The sequence below is a fragment of the Tetrao urogallus genome, assembly GCF_951394365.1.
Source record: "Tetrao urogallus genome assembly, chromosome: 7".
NCBI classification, from domain to species: Eukaryota; Metazoa; Chordata; class Aves; order Galliformes; family Phasianidae; genus Tetrao; species Tetrao urogallus.
In genome coordinates, this window is record NC_136820.1 from 42,359,885 (window position 1) to 42,382,514 (window position 22,630).

The window sequence follows — 22,630 nt, forward strand, 5'->3', positions numbered from 1 at the left end:
TGTGCCGTGGGTATTACAGCTCTGAAGGAGAGAGACTTCTAGAGTTTATCCAATCTCTTGCACTGTGTTGGCAGTGTTTCTGCATTGGGAAATTCCCCACCACCCTGAGAAATGCACCAAGGGAAAGATGATTTCTGTAGTGGCTCTGCTATAGACGCGTCTTTGTGCTAAAATGGTTGATGTGCTACTGAAGAATGCTTGTTGTAAAATTCAGAGGGTGCTGAATAGTCTGCCCTTTTAAACTAAGGCTGTTACAAAATCAGCTGGAAAATGAGGAAGCTGCATTGCCTGCTTTGGAAAAGCATTCCTTTGGATTGCAACAAATCTGGGCTGTGCTGCTAAGAGCAGCTCTGCTCTTTGGGGGTGGGCATCCCACTGACATCAAGCAGACTGTGCCATGGTGTAGAGTTCACTGGTGCCATTCGAGAAGTTGAAGGAGATATAGAATGTGAGTGCTGCTCAGTTTTTGTATGTCATATCTCCTTCAACTTGATGGTAAATGATAATTATCATTCAAAAAAGGTAGAAAAAATAAATATGCAGCACATTGTGTTCCCTAATGGTTCCAAATTGTATTGTTAAATATAATTAAGTATTGTATAGGTATATTTTTAGGTTTTTTTTAATTTTATTTTATATTGATACGTATTTCAAGAGATCCCAGTGTGATTGTGATCACAAAAACATGTCTTGTTTATGGGTAATACGTAGAAGACCACTGCAAAATGTCCCAGTGCAGAAATAGAGTAAACTAATGGTCCTTGTAGGCTATTTGCCACAGATTACAGTGGAAATCAGTTTAGATTTAGCTTTTGCATTTAGAGTAACTTTTCCTTTCTTTTTCAGTATTGTGGTACGTTGCACATGTATTTACTCTGTATGTTACTGAACGAGGTTCTTAGAATTTGGACTCAGATCCAAACATGAATTCTTCAAGGGCAAAAGCAGCATCACTTGTCATTGATTCTGCTGAGCATTTCAGAAGAAGTGACATTTACTAGGGCTTGTTTTGAAGATTTATAAATGCAATATAGATTTGGCAAGAATAGATGCTTCAATAAATGTTGTGCTGTAGCATGTAAGCATGGGCTTTAACACAAGCAGATTCACTAGCAGTTTGTCACCCAAGTAAAAATAAATATTCAATAAACAATTTATTAGGGAGGTGGATTTGCTTCTGCTTGATTCCACTTGGAAGGACTTGACATCTGCTGCCTACATAGTGTTATTAAGGACACAATGAAATGAAGACAAATTAATTGTGGAATTGTCAAAACTATAGCAGGGAAGCTTCTCCTGGCTAACAAAACTAATGCAAAGAATAACAGGAGAAGCGAAAGACCTATGGTGTATGCTTGAAAGGGCTTGGCGTAATAGCTAGGGACAAGTGAATTATAATACTTCAGTAGAAGTTATTCTTCCATGGGTCTAACTTCTGTTTTACCAAAAGCACTTTGCAACACTCCACTGGCATTTGAAGAACTTACACTGGAGGTAAAAATTGTTTACAGCCATTAGGATTCTCATTTGGACGGCCAGATTTGTGTGGCATGACTTTAATGCAAATGATAATGGAATAATAAAAGCATTGAATACGGCTTCCCGTTTCTGTTAGTAACACAAAAGCCAGTTAGCATGGGGAGAGCCAGAAAGGTCAGATTTGCCCCTGTCAGAATGCAATTACACAAGTTGCCCCACTCATCCCCACCCTGCAAAGCCCCATGCCATCAAGGCTGTGCAGTGGTTGGGTGGTGCCCATGGTGGGTCACACTCCCCATGTCCATCCAGAGGTGCTTCAACATGGTGACATCTGCCATGATGACACTGCTGTGGGACTGCAGGAATGTCTGAGACTTTGTCCTGCCAAGACAACCCTACATGGTCTTGTCTGCAAGGCAGAACCACAATAAATACAGAACACCACACATGCAAAATATGTCACCATTGCAGTCAGCATGGCAGGTGTTTTTAAATACAAAATAAGGAAAGAGAGCTTTAATTGTTTTTGACACCATATCAATTTTTCACATTAGTGTCCTTGCTGTAGTTTTTGACCGATTTTAATGGACTTTCAAGAAAATAAGATAATCAAAAATTATCTGTCTGAGAATCCCTGAATACATTTGGATTTCATAAATGTAAAAGATTCAAGGACAGACCCTGATACTGTAGATAGCAAAATGAATCAAACCTGACAAACTGCTAAATATAATGTAATGTGCAAAAGATACGCTGCCAGGACAGAATTATACAGATTTTAGGTTTGAACCTTTGGCATTTAGTTAAAAGTAATTGCAGATGGAATTTTCTTTCATATGTCATATACTGTTAGTAAAGTAAAATCAATGCCTATAAAAACAGTTTACTTTATATACAGACATAGAAATTAATGCTGAGTAGGAATAGCAAACTAACAGCAACTTCAATTTGTGCTGCCCTGTGTTTATATTTCATTGACTGTTGTAAACAGAACAAATCAGTCTTAGGTTATGGTTGACTCTATGCAACAAACAGCCCTAAAGTGTAGGATAAAATGATTATTTCCCTAAAACAAACAAACAAACAAAAAAATGTTTTCTGTTTTCCTGCTATTAGGTATTAGTGTGGTGTGAGGTGGTGTGAATAGGGAACACCAGCTGAAGGCCAGGTTTGTTAGAAGTAAATGGGTCAAGCAGGACATTTTCAGGAGTTTGTTCACTTATTGCTCTTTTCCAAGATTTGTGCCTTTGATAAGGTAGTAAAAGGCATTTCCTAAGCAGATTGCCTTGTTGGGCTTTAAACCTGAGCTGAACCGTAAGCATTTTGGTATGAGAGATGGGCAATTCTCTGTGTTTCTGTTCTTGTACTGGGAACTGCATGGAGCTCTTGGACACCATTTCTCTCGAATATATTTACAGGAATGTTTGTTCAGGATTTCATTATTGTGGAGCAGTGATCTGGTCAATGAAACACAGATCTCACAATGAATAACAGTATGCTTTTAAAAGATACGTGATAGCCTGACTTGTATTTTGCATCTTCTGCTATGAATTAGCTCAAATTGCCATCACAGCAATCAGATTGATTGCTGCTTGTTTCATCTATCATGACTGTTATAAACTGCTGATAAGAAGGCTGCGTTACATTTTTCAGTATTATTTGTATGTGCCTATTAAGAAGTTTATAGACAAAGAGAATAATCAATATTACCTTCTGATTACATATACACCTCGCTTAAAAATAATTAATGTGCAGGGTTTTTTTCCTTAACATATGGGAAAAATGCATGTGACATTTTTAAGCAGGATACCCTGAGGAAGTAGAAAATAAGATACATGAACGTTCCACCATTCAAAAGTATGGCAGTGGGTAGTGCTTGATTATCTAGAAATATATCACTGTTTCTTAATGCTAGCAGCCACTGATCAGAAGACTTATCTTCTGTAACAATACTAAGTGAGAGCAATAAATATGAGCTACACCACCAATGTTTTTGAAATGCTTTAACATTATTGCTGTCTCACTTGGTTGTTTGATCTAAAGGAGATGTGCTGCTCTGTATGCCATTCAGAACTGCTGATGGACACATTTTTGGAGTGAATGGTATTTTTGAAAATGCGTTCACTTTCTTGATATTAGTTGCTAATCCTTAAATAGCAGAAACACACCAAAGACAAGGAAAAAAGTGACTACCTGCTGTTTAGTTAATGACACCTCACTGTCTCTCCTGGTGGACTCCATTTTTTCTCACTGCTTCTTGTTTACGCTGGTGCAGCTCTGTGATACAGGAATGAATCGCAAAACACAACACATCTTTAACCCCTGACACTGTTTTTAAAATATTCATTTTGCAGATAGAGAAAAGAGTCATTGAGTTTGTGTTGTGTCACAAGCTGAGATGAAGGTGGAGGAGGCAGAGGCCATCAGTTCCATGATGTACGTGCAGTTTGTCCCTGTTGCTGGTGTGGTCTCTGTTGCTGCGGTTAGCTCTTGTGTTAGCACTGCGGTTAGCTCAGATCCAGGCTGCATCTCTGATCTTTGCTCAGAGGAAGTTCTCTATTTCTTTTGGAGCACAATGGGTTATTGTACGTCTGTGCTGTCAAGGGAGGACTTTAGTGATGTTAAGGAATTGGAACTATCTCAGGATGTTCAGGTTTAATTGACCTTTTAGACCCTTAAAATGGGATACAATGGCTTCCTGGAAAGCTAGAGTTACCATATTTCCTCTTTGTGTTTTATGTAAGTGTTATTACATCATGGCATGCTTTGAGGCATTTTGTTAATGTAGAGTTCCCAGTAAATGCCGTTTAGATCTTGCAACTCTTGATGGTTATGAGCAACAAATGATGAAACTTTTTGAAGTGATCTATTATGAATGGACATTAGCTAGAACTGTCCTTACCAAGATTGAAATTGTAGGGGCTGTTACTTCATGTCTGATTGTTTTAGCTCTTCCAGTGTAAATATTTCAGTTCGTTGACAAACTTACTCAAAAAACTCCTCAGGTTGAATAAAATTCTTCTTGCTAGTGGCATTGTGATAAAACCAAATAACAGCTCATATGCACAACACTTTTTAAGTATTCAGAGACTAGCATTGAATGGCAGTAAAGGAGCTAGAAAAGCTAGAAAATAGAGCATGCAGAGCTGATAAAGAGTCGGTGCAAATCCATGAATCAGCATTCCATGAGTTGTCCAAAAATTTTATTGTCTCGCCAAGCTAGGAAGTATGAAACAAGGGAGGGAAAGTGTATATCAGGTAGTAAGCCATGTCAGTCAGAACTTCTCTCCCCAAACTTGTTTCTTTGTCCGCTAAAATAAGTTAAATAACCTCATTTTTACCCACAAGCATCAGCTGGATGTGCCTAGAAATACTGCATCTTCATAATTTGTTAATCTTAACTGAGTTATAGGTCAGAGCCCTGAGATGCACAGGTCAAAAATACCTAAATGAAGAAATATTTGATGTGCCATGTAAAGTGTATTGCATCCTCTGCTGCAGTTGTTGGAAGGTCTAAACCCAAAAAGTTTGTGTCTGTAAGAGAATAGGAAGAAGATAATTGAAATATTCCTTGGGTTGAAAGTGCTGTGCTGCTGTTCTGGATTACACAAACCCCCATAGGATGCATTTTTGGTACTTGAAGTGAGTTCAGAATGGAACCTGGGGAGCGTTAATCAGCTGTTTAGGGGAGCAGTGTGCCATACAAGTTGCTCATCTTTGCTTTAGGCAAGCCAGCTTGACTGTCCTGGACAGCACCCAGTTTTTGGCCACCACTGTCTTTGCAAGGTTCCTACAGGAACCCTAACTTCTGCAACTGCTGTGTTTTTATTAAGAAGAATAGCAACAGTAACAATTATTGTTGTTGTTTCTGCTGAGAAAAAGTCCTCCTCGAGGAATTTAGAGTCTGAGAGAAATGACTTAAAAGTGAAAAATGGAAGACAGTTTCACACAAACTATGTAGATATAGTTATGGATGTTTCTGAAATTTAAAGCTATCAAAGATTTAGCGTTTTCTGCTACAATTTGCATTGGCCTTGATATAAGAAGTGAATGGTCAGTAGTAAACTGGAGGTTCTTGCCAGAGAAAATATTTCAAATATGTCACACTTCCCTGTTTCATGCTGTGAATATACTGCAGAAGGCTTTGCTTGGCTCGTGCTGATGTTCCTCCCATAGTGTTGTATGATAGTCTGTACACTGATCATAAAGACATATATTCAGAAGTAAATGCCAAGATGCATTTGCAACGGCAAACATTGCTATACTGCCCAGTATTGCACTCCTGCGTATTGCCTTTGCATCAGCAATTGAAAGCCCTCATCTGACAGCCAAAATTTGATTTTTCACAAACGACAGTGAGAGATCAGCAGTTACAAGAAGTGGTGGTAGGAACCACTGCATGGATCTGAAAGAACAGTTCTGCTCTGAGGCATTTAAAAATACATGAAGAACCGTAGAAGTGAGATGAATTTGCTCGCATATGTATAACCTGCATATCCACATAATTTTCTATGCTAATTTAAGTGCCAGGACATTTCTGACCAATTCTGCCTTGTTACAGGTGATGTTTTAATTCCCAGATTGAAGGCACTTCAAAAGTGCTTTCCAAGGAACAGCATTTTTCAGACAATAAGGCTGTCATCCTACTGTTAGCATGAAATGAAATGGATAAAATAAAATGAGAAGGAAGACCTGCTGATTTTATACGCATTGTTAACTTGTATTTGGACAATATCTCCATTCTTAGCACTGTATAGTCTAGCATTATAACTGAGTTACAATATGAAAAATATCCCTTATTATGAAATGGGTGAATGGAAGTTTAGAATGGTGCAAAACATCATGGAAAAGAATAATAAAAAAGAAAAGGAATGAGAAAGAAATTAAAGAAAAAAAGAATGATATTTTAAGGAAAGATTACCACTGTAGTGTAATAAGAGATCGCAGAGGATGTGGTAATGATGGCTGTTTCACAGTGTAGAATGACAGTCAGGCTTTTTAGGTTAAATCACCTACACTTGGATGTGCTTGTCAGCTAACACAAGTGAATTCACAGCTCTGTGAAACAAGCAAAGCCACTTCTTCTTTTAGTGTTATTTTGGGTGTATGTGAATGTTTCCTTGTGTTCCTGGAAACTCCTTGGACTGACAGCTTTGAGGACGTGTCTGTGCATGGTGCAGGGTCAGGAGGAAATGGAGGAACAGAAGATACACCTTTGCTCACCAAATGTTAGTTTGATTGGTTTTTTGATGAGTATGTCACAGCTAAGATGTTCCAGAGAGCTGTTCAAGTTAAAGATGTAACTGACCGTGAATTAAATTTAGGTTGAACATTCATATAACGCTGTAAACATGAAATAAGCTCCATTTTGCATACCTTACTTCCTAAAATTATTTTCTGTATACAGAACCATCTGCTTTCAAGGTTGAGGGTCATTGGTTTATGAGAAGGTTTTAAGACATAGTGGATAGCATGGGATTTATGTCAAGGATCTGCAGTCTTTTTCATGTCTGTTCTATTCTAATCTATGGAAAATAATGTCTTGTAGCTGGAAGTTACATTATATATTTTACATTATCCCATTATTCTTTTCTTACTATCACCTCTAGTGGCAGAAAAATCTTATATAACACTTAGAAACTTCAGCTTGTACAAACCAATTATTTGTATCTGTCTACATGAACTGAAATAAAGGTAAGGTAACATTGCATACTAGGTCCTGTGAGAGTATTTTATAATCTTCCTGGCAAATGAAACACTCATTTGGCTTTTTCAAATGACAGAAATTCCAAAAAAACAGAAGAGAAAAGCCTTCCCTCTACCTTCTGGGATAGTTACTTAGAGTAAATTAAAATCCAAGCTGTAAAAAGATCATGCTAGTAATTTAATTCTGTGGAGATTATCGCTTTTATGTATAATAAAACAATACATGAAAATTTGAAAGTGTGATCCTTAGGCAGCCCTTTCATCTGTTCTTTCAAGTGCAGAAGCTTTTGCCTTCTGAGTGTGAGTGAATTGCTGCTGAATGCAGAGACTGAACCTCTTGCATATTGCAGAGAAGTTCCTCCTCGAATTTCCAAAAGAGGACAAAAACCTTACCAGTGTAAAACTTGGTACTCAGTACAACTGCCTGGAGATGTTCAGGAGAACCGTGACCACAGAGCAGGAGTGGTGATGGCTGCTTGTAGCTCCAAGTTGTTTCTTCAAATACAGGCTGTGCTGGGGTTTCTTTTGACCCAGAAAACAAAAAATGTTGGACCACAGCAAGAAAAAATAGAACAAGTTCTCATGGAAATGTAACACAAAACTGTGCTGCCAGGTTTTCTTCTGCTTTCACAGAAACCATCTTCAGTCACAATTTTCAGAATAAATAAATATGCCAAATACAGGGGAGTTAGATGCTGTGGCACACCAGTTTATAGTGAAAGCTAACTGTGACACTTACTGTGGAGAGGTGGATTTAACTTCTCCATTATTATTTTTGCCGTTAACCTGCTGTTGTCAGTTGTTCTACAAAATTGCTCTTGGAGGGAAGTTCTAGTTTTCTTTTCTGTAACTGGAAGCATCAAGATTTTATCTTTTGGCTACATTCTTAGGTAGAAAAAATGCCACTTGAGAAAATGGGTTTTGATATACACTCGGCATTAAAACCATAATTTTATCTTAGTATTGAGAAGTGGACATTACTGGGCCTGTTCTTGAGATCTGGAAAGGGAGATGTGGGCTGCAAAGAAGTGCAGCTCTTCTGGAGGATGTGAAAGGGCAACCTGCAGAAAGCCATGTCTATATGTTGAGCTGTCTGTTGTGAAAGTTAGGGAAGAAAGCCAATCATTCCAAGCTCTGCAGGTATTCTGACAGCTCAGGTAGGCTATAATGGTTTGCAACACATGGCATGGGGGATGAAACTCTCTGAGCTCCACAACTGAGAATTTCCTCTCTGAAATGAAGAAGCAGTTTAAGGTAGCTCAGAGAAAAACCTATTTTATTGTAGACTGTACAGGGACAAAATGAATAATAAAACCAAAAAGTGGAAAAAAAATAATGTCACAACTGAAAAATAGTAATACGTTATGGCTTCAAGTGTGAATACTTCTGAGTTTTTTTGGCATTTTTATACGAGGATTTTCCTGACAAAGAAGGATCAGGCTTGAGTATATAGGTTTCTGCCAATATATAATAATCTCCTGTCACTTTGAATGGACTTGATATGTAAAAATCATTTTGTTGCCAAAATATTGATGCAGAACTAATCATTTTGGATTTCAAGTGGCACAAGAGCAGGAAGGGCCCTGCATTAGGCTGTCACACACAGGTCTCAGTGAAAGTGCCCACAGATCCCTGTGAAGCCTGAGCATCCTTCCCAGCCTGCTGGGGAAGGTTTGCACAAATCCTCAGGCACTGAGAACTGTTCGTGTTGCAAAGGACTTAATTTGGGCTCTGCTGATGTACACCACACTGCCTTTGAAAAGTTAAAAGCTGTAGTTTTCCTGCTTGGGCATTCAGATGAATAAAAATTGTTTGTGCCAATGATTCTAAGAGCAAATTAAGAGAGAGAAGTTGCAGAAGATTTCAACAGTTGCTAATTAATTTGCATGCATTATAGATGTGGTCAGACATATCTGCAAAGGCATCAAATTTCTGTAAGATGAAAAACAGAGTCCAAGCCAAAGTAAAGGGTGCCAATACATAGAAACATTGAACAGCCAAGAAAAGAAAATATATATTTGGATGCTGATTACTTTAAAATAATGTGGTGTGGCAAAACCAATGAAGCAAGTTAAAAATGAAATTGTTGTGAAATCATCTTTGATTCCACTTTTGGAGAACCTAATATTTTCTTTGCCAATGTGCATTTGTGAAAGCAGTAGTAGTAGTGGTGGGCAACCCTGTCCATGGCAGGGTGTTGGAATTTGATGCTCTTTAAGGTCTCTTTCAACCCCTGTTCTATGATTCTGTGACTCTTTGATTTTTAATTTAAAACCCAAAGCAATAATTAAAATTTTGACTGTCACTAAGATGAAGCATTACTTCTTGTGGGGAAGGTTTGTATTTCTAGGTTTGTTTTTTTCGTTTTTTTGTTTGTTTGTTTTCCATGAGGACTCACAACCCAGTGCTTTTCAGTGCAATTCTTTTGTCTGTATCACTTTGGGTTTCATCAGCCTCCTTCTGTTTGTGCATTGGCTTTGCTTGTTGGTGGGAACCCAGGGCTGGGAAGTGAAGTGCAAGCTCTGGGCAGGCCTGCAGCAGCACAGGGCTCACGAGGCTGGGTGTCCCTGTGCCACTCCCTGCTACTGACATGGAAGTAATGTGTGTACAAGAGCACCCTGTGATCCTGCTCAGCCAGCGGAGACAAATCGCTGTAATTGGGTGCAGAGTGGGACGCTGGCGCTAGGTGTGACATGGCAGACAAAGGGAACAGGAAATCACCATCCGGCGTCATATGCTCCTTCTCAACTTTAATTCTGCTTGCAGCTGTCAGTGTGGTGTTAGAGTTCTTGAATGTGCTATTCTGTTGAGCTCAGTGTGTGGGAGAGATGCTTTTTTGAAACTGAAACAATGGTGGGAAATGATTGGTGTAAGGTTGGCTTTGAACACATTGCAGTTCTGGAGGCAGTTACATAAGCAATAGCAATGCTAACTAATTGCAGAGGGGAGATTTCCTGGAACTAGATAAAATATGCATTTTCATCCATGCATTCTATCTCTTATCTGAGTTAGAAATGCTGGGAGAATACATCTGAGAAAGCGTATTCCCTTAATTCTAATTTCTTAAGCTGTAATAAATGTTCTGTTTTCTTTCATTTATTGGTACTCCTTTAACATCACAGCTGTGTGTTTTTTTGTCCATATTAAGTACTGCATCTTAAAATTGTGCAGCAGGAGAAAAAAAATTCATCCAGTGAAATAAAATACACATGGCCATAGAGTCCTGGGATCGCAATGATTTGCTTTGCTTTTTTTTCAGAACGATTTTCTGCAGGCATAAAGACATACCTAACTAATGACACCTCTGTCTGCTCCCAAATACATTGCTCGGGACTGAGAGAGATTAATTTCCTGTCTTTATGCAGATGCTGCAGAGATGAGCTCTTTCATGCTTTAATTTGAACAAAACTCTTGAGAGAGATTCTGTGTGTTTTTCTTCAAAGTTTACAGTAATTACTGAATAATTGTTAGCATTTAATAGGGCCAGTGTTGGAGTGGAGTTGGAAAGGGAAATTGCAGTGATTTTGGAAACACGGTTCATAAATTAGAAGTTTGATAGATATGCTAATTATTCATATAAATGTGTATTTCACCCAAACTTCTTTGTTGCACTTCTAAACTTGAATGTTGTCGCAGTTCTTTCTTCCACATGAATTTATAGCACCACTAAAAACGTGTAATGCTAGACAATAGAGATGTAAACTCGAACAAACACACATATATAAACCTCCCTGCAAAAATAATTTCAGTACCACTACACTAAAATAATTGTATGTGCTACATGACCCATTTTTGTGTATTCACATAAAAACTTGTTCTGAGCGGCCTTAGACTGATTTGAGTCCATCTACTTCTATGGCACATCTAAAAAGTGAGATTTGCATTTGAAAAGGATGAATCAGATCTAAAAATATCTCGGAGATTCTTCCTTCTCCCAGTGGTCTAGAATCATCTACTGTACCCATTAACATCTACCGTGATTTCAGGTGAAGTTTTTTCTCAATAAACTTGGGTAACGTTTTTATTTAAGAAGAGGGATCAAAGAGGATTTTTTGTTCGTGGAAGCCCAAGCATATTTACAGGGTTCCACATTGTTTATTATTATTTTCATTAGTGGAAAAAAAAAAAAAAAGAAAAAAGAAAAAAAAGAAGTTAATGCTGCAGTACACCTATATTTTTTCCAAAACTAGGAGTTTTCGCCACTAAAATTTGCCTAAATCCCAGACAGCAGCACAGTCTGAATACTCCTTAGGCCTGTCTTACACCCAGCTTCTTTATCTAGCTCCTACTGAAGCTGAATATTTGATAAATGTTACAGTTATTTATACTTCCGCATGCTCAGAACCATCTGCTTTGGCAGAGTGAATGAACCCCCTATTTAAACTTCTTTGTAAAATCCAGGCCTATGTAAACAGACAATGAACTCAATCTTCATGCCCTGTAAGAATGTAAAGAATTCAACTCTTTTTGAAGAGCTTGCTGGATAAAGCACTCATCCAAGAAGTGAGATGGCCGAGTTCTGGGTTCTGCTGAGGCTGATGGTCCTGAGTGTGCCTATACCAACACATCTGTTGTTGACTGCGAATGGAGCAGAAATTTAGAGTGTATGCCTGAAGTAGAACCGAACCAGAGATGCCTCTTCAGAGGCTGGTTCTAACAGGCAGATGTGTCTCTTCCCATCTGCACCGAGGGCGGATTTTTGCTTAGGTGGTTTCTTTTAGGAACGTATTAGCAAGATCACCATATCTGGAGCTCTGATCGATATTCGTTTGGGGGTTTTGTGGTGGTTTATAGTGGGTGGTGTAAAAGAAATTCACTGCAATTATGCGATTTTAGTTATTAGATAATTGCAGATAATTACACAGGCAAGTTCTGTGAACTAAAGTCCTACTGTAACATCTAAAATCTACAAATTGGATAACAATTATGTTTATAATCATATCATTATTCTAAGTATAATTGCCATGAGATTGGCAGTGCATGTAATTAATGAGTAATTACTGGAATTTGCCTTTGCAGTTCTACTTCCCTCTTGTTGTAAAGTTCTTTGTCACAACATTTAATATAAAGATAAAATAAATTGACCTCCACATGTTTTATGTTAAAACTCAAAACATTTTTTTCCACTGCAGTACGAGCTCTTTAGTAGTCTAAAAGTGTAGTTTAATGGAGAGAGCTGAGAAGGGTCAGTGTGGTGAGAATGGGGGAGAAGTGAACAAATCACCTCTAGGAAACAACTATTTGATGGATACTAGTGTTCAGAATTAAGGTGCTTTGTCTATTAATGGCCAGCTACTAAATATCTCTTTTCAATAGCTATCCCCAAAGAACTCTTTTTTTATATATATAAAAATTGTAAGAAGTTAGAGTTGTGTAAAAATAAAGTCTTTCAAATCTCATTGTGTTGTCTTCTGTCTTTCTGTCATGCTAGGAAAAGCTTGATTAACAAAATTTCTTACAGGAGAAAGGAGTCTCTAGTTTACTCTTGGATTCATGTTCAACAAAGCTGTTGTTTTGTTTTTTTTTCTTATATAGGACATACTCTTGACAAACTTTCAAGTTCCTAAACAGTGACTTCCTTTTTTTTGTTTCTTTGTCTGTGTTTTTTCAGGTTTTACCTGGCAAGATGACTATACGCAGCATGTCATTGGTCAGGAGCTCTCAAACATCCACAAAATCCACAACAGACACCCTGACATCTTTGCATCTGAAGCATCTGATACAGGAAGGTAAGTCTTCTGTGGTATTTTTGCATAGTAGGCTTTGAGGAGTCTTGGCAAATGGTGGGAATTTGAAGCTGAGTTAAATGCATTGCTAAAACTGCTCTGTGTGTGACAAATAGAAAACGACTGTACAACAGCACTTGGAACTGGTAGGAATAGTGAATAGAATGGATTAAAACTCTCAGCCATTTTCTTCTTATTATCATCAGGTTAAGAAAATATTAAGTTGTTAGTTTAGGTGTCCAAAATCCAAAGATCAGGTCTGTTAGACGTTCATGCACTGTCTAGTCTCAGTTCAGCCAGCTGCACTTAAGGCTGGCTTTCAAAAGCAGATTTGTCCAGCAGTTCTTTCACAGGAAGCATTTCAGTTTTGTTTTGTCTCTGTTTGTTTTGATTTAATTCAAATTTGCACATATTCCACTGTATTCAATATAAAAGAAACAGAAACATGTCTTATAATCACAGTATGATACACTTCAGGAGTGCAGTAAGATAGAAGCTTAACTTGTAAAAACAGACAGCAATCTATCATTTGTCGTAAAGCTGATAACTTCACATGGTAGTATCCAAAATCTGTTCTCATTGCTCAGGTGCTCTAAATGCATTTACTGTGTGTGTTACTCTGGGTGCTATCAGAAATGATTTTGAAGATCTTGTAGAGTATTTTTTTAATATATAATCATAGAATCATAGAATCACAAGGTTGGAAACGACCTATAAGATCATCTAGTCCAACCATCTCCTCATCACCATTGCCACCACTAGCACTAAACCATATCATGCAGCATGTCATCCAGACGCCTCTTGAACACTGCCAGGGAATAATGAGTATATCTAGAACTTTTATTCATGCAATTAAGATAAAATAGGCCAGATTTCTGCAAAATCAAAACAGCATTCTGCAGTGTTCCCAATTCATACTTGCACAAAAAATAAATATATAAGAAGATACGTGAGAAACAGTGTAGGTTTAGATTAGGAACAGATGATCACTTTTAGGAGTTCCTGTTGGAATCGGATTAGAGCCATTTTGTATTTTTAACTAGAGATATACACGAAAAAAAAAATTGCGTACTGACATTTTAGGCACTTCAGGTACATCAGACTTTCAAACGTGTTCCACTTAGAGCAGTTCCCGTTGTGGATAGATTTTCTGAAGTTACCAAGCTGTGCCTCTGAGAGCATTATCTTATGTGCCAGCAGTTTAAAACGTTAATTGATTTTTCTGATTGTCCATTTGCAATGTTTTCTGTAGGTCAGAGAACAGTAGGAACTTTTTCCCTGTCTTCTTGTAGTTTCTGATAAAATCTTTTAAGCCCATTGAGCACATATACTTGCTAAAGGATTATCAGATAATAATTAAATAATTTAAAAAGCAACTTAGTGTAGGTATCTGATTATCAAAGAAACATTATGACACGAAGACCTTTTATTAAGAGTAAAGTGTGTAATAAGACAATATGAAGTCATATTAATGAGTCATTAATCCTCACAGTGTTAGTGAGAGCAAGAAGATAGACCCAGACACTTGAAAGGTAAATTGACTTAGGCTAACTTACTGCATATGAAATCTAATAGAAGACATGGATTTCATCTTAAAAAATCCCTGAAATGGGGAGCTTGATTTCAAGATGAAAGTTTGTTCTTTGGTGGCTAACTGGAGTGTACATGGCATTTCCTGGGTCCTTATTAAATTTCAAAAACAAAAAAAAAAAGTTCTTAAAAGAGGATCCAAGATAAAGGGAAAGAAATCCATTCTGCACACTGGGAATAAATGTCAGTTGTGTTCATCGGTGCAATTAGGCAAAACCAGAAACGTTTCCAACAAGCTTCAAAACTATAAAGTGGGGTATAGCATTATTTCTATAATAAAACCATCAAGTCAGTAATAAGATTCTCACAGCATTTTAAAAGGTGAATCTCTTTATTCTAAATTGTGGTATCTATTAATAGCGAACATTCTAGAAAAACTTAATACCAAGGTGCAGAGATTCATATATTTCTATGAATAAGCTCCCAAAGTGCTGTTTCTTGTAGGAATTGTGTAATTATTTCTGTGGATAAATGTATTTAGGTTATTGTCTTTATACATTATGGTTCTTTAAATGCAGTCTTTTTTCAGAACAAGTTAAAACTGCAAATACTCCCAAATCAGTGCACAAGAACTCAACTGGCAGTCATTCCTCTTACTCATTAGGTGCTTTCAGATGTTGCGCTTTCATCCATTTTCCAAAATCATTTTGTTGAATTTAAAGGAAATATTTTAATTCGGTTTCAATAGTAGCTTATTTAATGTGTTTGACTTTCTGTGTTAACAAGATGAACAACAGTGACATACTGCTGAACTACAAAGATTTTAACAAATCTTTCAGATGTACTTGGAGGGTTTTATTAAAGTTGTCTTCAACTGAAATGTAATCCTTTGTTAGCCTTTTATATTTTGTTATTTTTCAGTTTGTAATATAAAATATTACGTCTAATACGGAATTTAAACATAATTTGAGATCAATTACTATCTCCATAAGAAATATTAGGAAAAGTACATCTCAGATTTTGCATTTAGCACTGGTGAGAGCAATTACATAGTGTAAATAATAGTTTGAAAAGCTAACCTAAAAATTGTCTTTTATCTGAGCATTCAGTACCCATTAGCTCTGGTGGAAATCCTCAGGGCAGAATTTGGTCTGGTATTACCATTTTCCCTTCCTTTTCAAAGCTAACGAAGAAAGGAGATGTTGGAATTAAATGATGAATGAAAGATGAGTGCTTTAAACTGGGATACCTTCTCTGATGAGAACCTGTTTGGATTAGTTCATCTCTATTGAAGCAGAAAGCATACTGCCCAACTCTTTCTAAAAGTGTAGAACAGTTTTAGCCTGGCTTAAAGTTTAAAAGTAGTTGGATAATTTTACCTGTTCATCCACCCTCTGCCATACTGCAGAATTTAGAAGTCTGGAATACAAGAAAAATACAAACAGAATGAGCAGAAAGCAAAACTTTCAAGTTCTCTATAATGTTCCAGGCAGCCTACCTTTGTTTTCTTAGCAACGGGGGTAGCTGGTGGAATCGGAGTTGCACAGTCTTGAAGGTACACGAAATGACTTTGGAGGCCCTCAGCATGGGAACACAGGAAGGGAAATACAGGCTGTCTTTTCTTGTAGTGAATTTAGGTATATTCTGGGGAGAGGAGAGGATAGTGACAGTATAATTGAGCATGGGGGTTCACAGGCATTGGGTAAGTCTCAGAGTTGTGTAAATTGTCCTAGGTGTGAGGAGACCTCTAGGCTGAGAAAATAGAAAGATGTAGGAAGGCTTCCACAGCCCTGGTCCCGTTGCTGAGGACTTGCTGTGCAAGTCATACCCGCCAGGGGGCGAGTCAGACCCAGGCCTCCAGCTCCATGATGCAACTCTGAAGCACACAGATTCCTTGTTGAAGCAGAAAAATGAAATTTTCCTCACTTAGGATCTGCCTCTTGGTGGATGGAAGTGGAGGCTTTTTTTCTGCTTCTTCAAAGTGAGCAACCCTGTGAGAACTATTGGTTGCAGTGCTACCGGAGCAAATTAGGTCATTAATTTATTTATCGGTATGAAATTAGTCAAGACATGCGTTAGATACAGCTACGGGCATTGAAGGAAATGTTGCTTCTACTGTGCATAAAGTAATATAATTATACCCAAGATTTGGAAAATGAGATAACGGTAGTCTTTCAAGCTGTGTCCCTAAATATGCCCCGTGACGTGAGCTTACAGTGGCCTGGAAGTGTTGAGAGCGAAATAATGCCTTGTCTTCCTGAGCTGGAAAGCTGCTCCACCTGGAATTGTTCTTCACTGAAGATGTGTGTGAACACATAGGTAGGAAATGCTGACACTTCCCTCAAAACAAACATTGGCACAGGCTGCCCAGAGAGGTGGTGGATGCCCCGTCCCTGGAGACATTCAACATCAGGCTCTACAGGGCTCTGAGCACATGATGGAGCCGTAGATGTCCTGGTTCATCACAGAGGAGTTGGACCAGATAACTTTTGAAGATCCCTTCCAATTCAAAATATTCTGTGAACAGTATGCCACTCACAGGCAAGGAAGCAGGCTGAGAATCCTCCCTCTGCTGTTTTGCACATGGAGGGAAATAGTTGCTGGTGTTGACATTTAAATTATCATAATCATTGATGTGTTGTTGAGATAGATGAGGAGAGGTGGTAATAATTCAGATTCACTGCACACAGCACTCTACACACAGGCCTGCGTAAGAGCTTCTACGCTGCTGTTGTTTAATCACCTTTTTAGCTTTTCTTCACAAACATCAGTGAGTTCTGTCTAAAAGAATCACGAAAAAGCTATTCTGTGATTCCCAAGTGCATGAGAAGATCACGAGAGATGCTATTTTCCATCTCAGTATTTCCTTGTTAAACTTTTTGCTAAAGCTGACTCGCTTAGTCCAGGAGGAGTAGATGTATTCTATAAATTACATGTGGATGAAACTGTGCTGTTTCTTGTTATCATGTAGCAAATTTTTGGAATCTCAGAACCATTCCATGTCTTTTTTGGGATGCATTTTAGTCATGCATAGTTTCCTTTCTTTTTTTTTTTTTTTTTTACAAATTTCTTCTGAATGTGACTGCCTCCATGTCGGCATTTATTTGATTTACTCTTGGATCATTAACTTTGATTCATGCAATAAATTGTTAGTAGTAGTGTCTGTTTTTTGAGCTTTTTTTTTTTTTTTTTAAGCATTGAATTTTCTGTATATTTGTGGTTTAAAGGCACTTTTAAAGTGTCTTTTGTTCTTGTTGTTAAGAACCCCTGAATAGAACTAATTTCAGGGTTTTGTTGTATAAACAGTGACTTTTTTGTCAGGCATGCTGTATGTTATGCAGGCTGATGATATTTTATTTGCTTTTGCTGTGCAGGATTTTGGAACAGAATGAAGATCATGAAAGAAAATCTCATCTGGAAAATGATGTGAATTTGGCTGAGTCTCTTCAGCAATATCTTAAATATCTAGGTCTTCTCTCTCGATCAGCAGCTACAAATTTCTATCCAAGGAAGAGGAACGACAAAGCTTCTGTCAAGGTTGAATTTTAATGTAGTTCCTACATTCTGTGATTTCTTCTCCTGTGGATATTCTTTATTTTTCTGTTTTCTTTTCCTGACACCAAACATTTTTTCTTAGTGTCTCTTCCAATTGATGATCATAACTGCAAGACTTCCTCAGATGAACAGTCAGCTTCGTTATATAAAACATAGAGCTCTTCTAATGTGGAACATTTTAACTTATGTAGTGTCTGACTGAATATTAGAAAGAGAGGAAAATGGGGTGAAGTTTGTAACATCTTCACTGGCTGATCTGAAGCCTTCGTTAAAGCACCTGAAACCTTCCTCTAAAAAGAGCTGGCCAAACTGCCCTGTTAATTCTTTGTGGTTTTTATGGTGCTTAGAGTATAATTAATAACAATAGTTAGTAGGTTTTGACAATAAATCTGATCAGTTGTGCATCAAAAATCCCTACCTCTTATTGATCATAAAGGAAGCCTATCACGATTAATTCAGATGCAGATGTCTGCATAATAAATACAACTAGGAAGAGAAATCACACCTGTTAAATCTTGGGTATCGTCTATGTTAAAAAACCAAAACAGAACAGGAATGCTTATTTGAGAACTGAAACAGTGTTTTTGTTTCCTAGAAAAAAATCTATTGGGTTCTAAGGCTGAGCTTGATAAAATCCTAAAAATAATTGGATGAAGTGGATGCATGTGACAGGCCCTCATAGCCCTTGATGCTTTGCTCAAAAAATGCACATGTACAAACAATGTTGTTTTAAAGAAATAGGCTGCTGTTCTAGGGACCCTTTCAGAAAAAAAAGTTATGGGTTATTTGCATGAATACGGTCTAAATGCAACAGCTTTAGCAAAAAAAATTACCTAGTACATAGAAAAAATCAGATGATGAAAATATGTCTAAGCCAAACTGCTAGTTTTTTCCAAGGATTAACTCAGAAATATAAATCTACTGCAGTGTATCTGCATCAGCAACACTCAACAGCAGTATAAGTCATATCAGCTATTTACTTGTGGGATATCTGAGACCGTAGTCTGTTCAGAAGCTGCAGATTTTCAATTTCACTGCTTGGCATGTACAACCAGGTTACAGTCTGTGGCAGATGCCAGTGGGTGCTCGCATGGAGTAACAGAAACTTGCAGGCAGTGCTAAGGTAGCTTTTGGGGATGGGTGAGTGACCACCTTTGGGATGCTTTGCCCCAGCTTATTACTCGTGAGTGCTGACTGCAGTGAGGATGCCCTGCTTTGAATCACTGGCTTGAGAGTAGAAAAACCTTGTCCAAGAAGTATTTCAGTGGGTCTGGTGCTGTCATGCAAGTTCATAAATAATCCATATGGCTGAGACCTTCTGTGTGGAAGCCTGCTGTGATAACACCACCCACCAACCTTATCAAGTGTTGCCATGGAGATGGGTACTCTGAAGCCTGGGGGAGTGGGACAAAGATGAGAAAATCTGAAAATGAGACATGTATAGAAGGAAACTGTATGCTTTATTTACTAAGAAGAATCTTAAAACGCAGACACAGAGCCAGACACGTTAGCTATAATTTTAAATTAAAAAAAAAAAAAGAGAGAAGAAAAATATCTTAAAAAATAGTAATAAATCATGAATTTTACATTCTCTTGGATAAGCTGCCCTTTGCTCTGCAAATCAGATGTGACTGTTATTCTTTATAAAGAAACAAGAGGGATGCAGTGTTTGTACCTTGATTCATTGGGTCATTATTGGAATAACTTTAAACAAAATAAAAGACACAATGTTTGGTCCTCCATGAAGCAGAAAAAAATGTAAAAATCAATGACTAGAGATGAGTAGGAAGGAAAGTAACTGCAGAAGCTGCATGTCATATGGCCATACCACCTATAGTTGTAAGTAACTACATTAACCACTTCTGTTGCATGTTCAACAAAATGTCGATGCTTTATTTTGTAATTCATATATCAACCTGCGCTATATAATTGTAGCAAGCTCTTATCTTTTTAGCATTCTTGCATTATTTCGATTAAAATTAAGGTTTAATACAGAGGCACTTTATCTTGCTTAGAATTACAGCTTTAGGGCCCTCGCCTTTCTTACAAAGTCATTTTCTTTCAAGTATATATTTATCTCCCTTACTTCATCCTTGCTGTCAGAGAGCAGGAAATGTAATGCCACTCTTGTTGCTTTGATACTCCACCTTCTATGAAGTACAGCTGAATCCTGCAGAAATGCAGTGCTTCTAGGCAGAGTCCCAGAGTGGGTTCTGATTTGTTCCAAAAATGTCATCAGAGAACTCTAACCAAAAATAAAAGAGAGGAAGAAAAAGGGAGATGGTTTAAAATAGTTGTTATAATCAAAAAGTTTTACTTAGTGTCTTAACTTAGATATGTTTAATAAGTCTGCTTTATAAACTTTTGGTCTTTATTTTTTTCTACCATCTTCCATACGTGTGTTGTCAGAATAAAGCTATAGGGCTTTACAATTACCAGTCAGAGAGCATCCATACAGTTATGCACAAAGCTGTAAGATGAGGTACAGTAAAACTTAAAACAAAAGGTGGCTTCATATTTCTCATGTTCAGAATACTTGATATGACAGTGACAGAAATAATATCAAGCTTAAATCATGCAACTTTACCTTTTATAACAAGAGCTTCTCTGAGTGGATTTTGAAGCACGGAGATAATTTTTCTCAGTATTGGGACATTATCTTCTGCAGGCTGTAATCTAGCCAGCTGATAATTACTCTGCATGTGGATAAGTAAACGTAAATGAGAAGGTTTTGTGAGTTTGTTTCCTGAGGATTATGGTTGTAAAGAGGGTTTCTCTTTAGTTCAGCTGGATAGAGTTGTTCAGAAAATGAGCACTTGGTGGCATTTGTTACTTAAGCATTAGCTAGTTGTTGGGGTTTTTTTCTTTTTTCTTTTTTTTTCCCCCACTCAGGGTTAATGGAGATTTTACCATTCACAAAATCTGCATTATCAGTCTCTGTGATTCTTTTCTATTAAACCTGCACTCGGTATGAAAAACAACATACAGCCAAGCACACAAACAGTATGAGAGATCTTGATTTATCTCATCTACTGAAGCAAGAAATGCAATGGCTTCAAATGACGTGAATTCTTCTGTGCATCTCCCCTCTGGTTAATTAAAACAAACCCAGACCTGAAGAAAAACACTTTCTGCTCACAATGAGAAGCATAGTTTTGCCAGGTTATAAGGGACAGCACACAGCTGGCATCACTAAAGCCATCCAGCTGTAGAAGGAGCTCTCACTCGCACTGATGCTGCCGGTAGCCCTGCTGCTGGGCTCTGTGACCACTAAAGCAAAGCAAAAAGAGAGGCAGCAAAATTGATAAGGATGGAAACAAGCACTACTTTTCAGCAGCCAAGGCTGTAGGTTGTGGTTGGTCTTATATGTTTTTAAAAACTTAAATGCATGCAGTTAAGTAATTACATGTGATTTCAATTATACTGCTTTCATCTGACTGAGATTAAGTTTTTAGTCATTGCAGAAAGAGAAAAGATTTGAAATGTGATCCAAGCATACTTAAAAGTCTCAAATCCAGAAAAATAATGAAAATAACTCAGTTGGGTTAGCTTATTTTTTCTTCCAACTACTATTTTAACATATTCTCATGCTTTGTGATAACTTGACTTCTGAATTTTTAAAGCCTCAGGCTGGCAAAAGTGCTCTGCTCTGGTACTGTACGACTGCAGTAGGTTTGTAGATGCAAGACTGTGCACCTTGTTTCTTGCTCTTTTTCCTCTGGGCTCCAGAAAACCTTCTGAACAGCTATAGGACTAAGAAAGTTGTCTGCTGTACTTGTATTAAAGTTGAATTTCTTGTTGTAGGGGTCTCTGTTTTATGGGTTAGTGTTTGAGGGATAGAAGAAGAAATTTATTGCTCTTATTCCTTCATTTTGACTTGACTTTTAAAATCCTTAGAGGTGGGGACTTTGTGCAACTAAGCTCTTCCTTAGGATGCTGTTCTTCTTAGGCCCTAGTACGTCGTGTAGAGAGAAAATTGATTAACTCAGAGTCTTCAGAGAATTTCACTTTGAAAAGAAAAGAAAAAAAATCTTTCTTTACATTAAAGAAGTAACTAATAAAGGTCTCTAAAGAATCACAAAGAGCAAAAGAAATAGAGTGTGGTTAGTGGCAGCAAGCAATGGCTGGTTGTGGACCTGCAGTACAGCAGTGCTGGAAAGAGAAAAGATGCAAATAAATACCCAAGGCAGAGTCAGTTTGCTGCAATTTCAAAGCTTGCAAAGGTTAGGCAGGACATTGGGTAAAGCTTGTATTTCAACCCATGGTACAAGGAGTATTCCACTTTCCCCTTTCAGGGGATTGTTGAGTTGAAAATCAGTTATTTGACACTTTGTAATTGATCTCCTGAAAGAACTAAGATGTGTGATAATTATTAAAGGGATTATTATTTGTTTTAGAAAATCAGATCACACAAATGCTGAAATATATACTCTGAATTTATCTACAAACAGTGATTATGCTGATTAACTAGTAAGAAATTATGCAGTCATTGCTCATTTTAATCTGGAGCTGTAATTCAAAAAGCAAGGCCCTTATTTATCTAACATTGATTAAAATATAGTACTGAGTGAAGACTGTAAAAAATTGATTCGATGGCTAACTGCTGAAAAGCAAAAGGCCTTTCTGCAGTGCAT

At 37.5% G+C, this 22,630-nt stretch overlaps 1 protein-coding gene across 1 annotated transcript in view; it reads left to right on the top strand.

The window, feature by feature from the left end:
* PTPRN2 (protein tyrosine phosphatase receptor type N2) overlaps window positions 1-22,630 on the top strand; it is a gene marked incomplete at both ends in the record, with an annotated part of 620,206 nt that overhangs the window by 194,965 nt on the left and 402,611 nt on the right. The window contains 2 exons of the mRNA XM_079538424.1: window positions 12,797-12,914; window positions 17,816-17,978. Coding sequence (XP_079394550.1) covers window positions 12,797-12,914; window positions 17,816-17,978 — 281 coding nt within the window. The remainder of the gene's footprint in view (window positions 1-12,796; window positions 12,915-17,815; window positions 17,979-22,630) is intronic.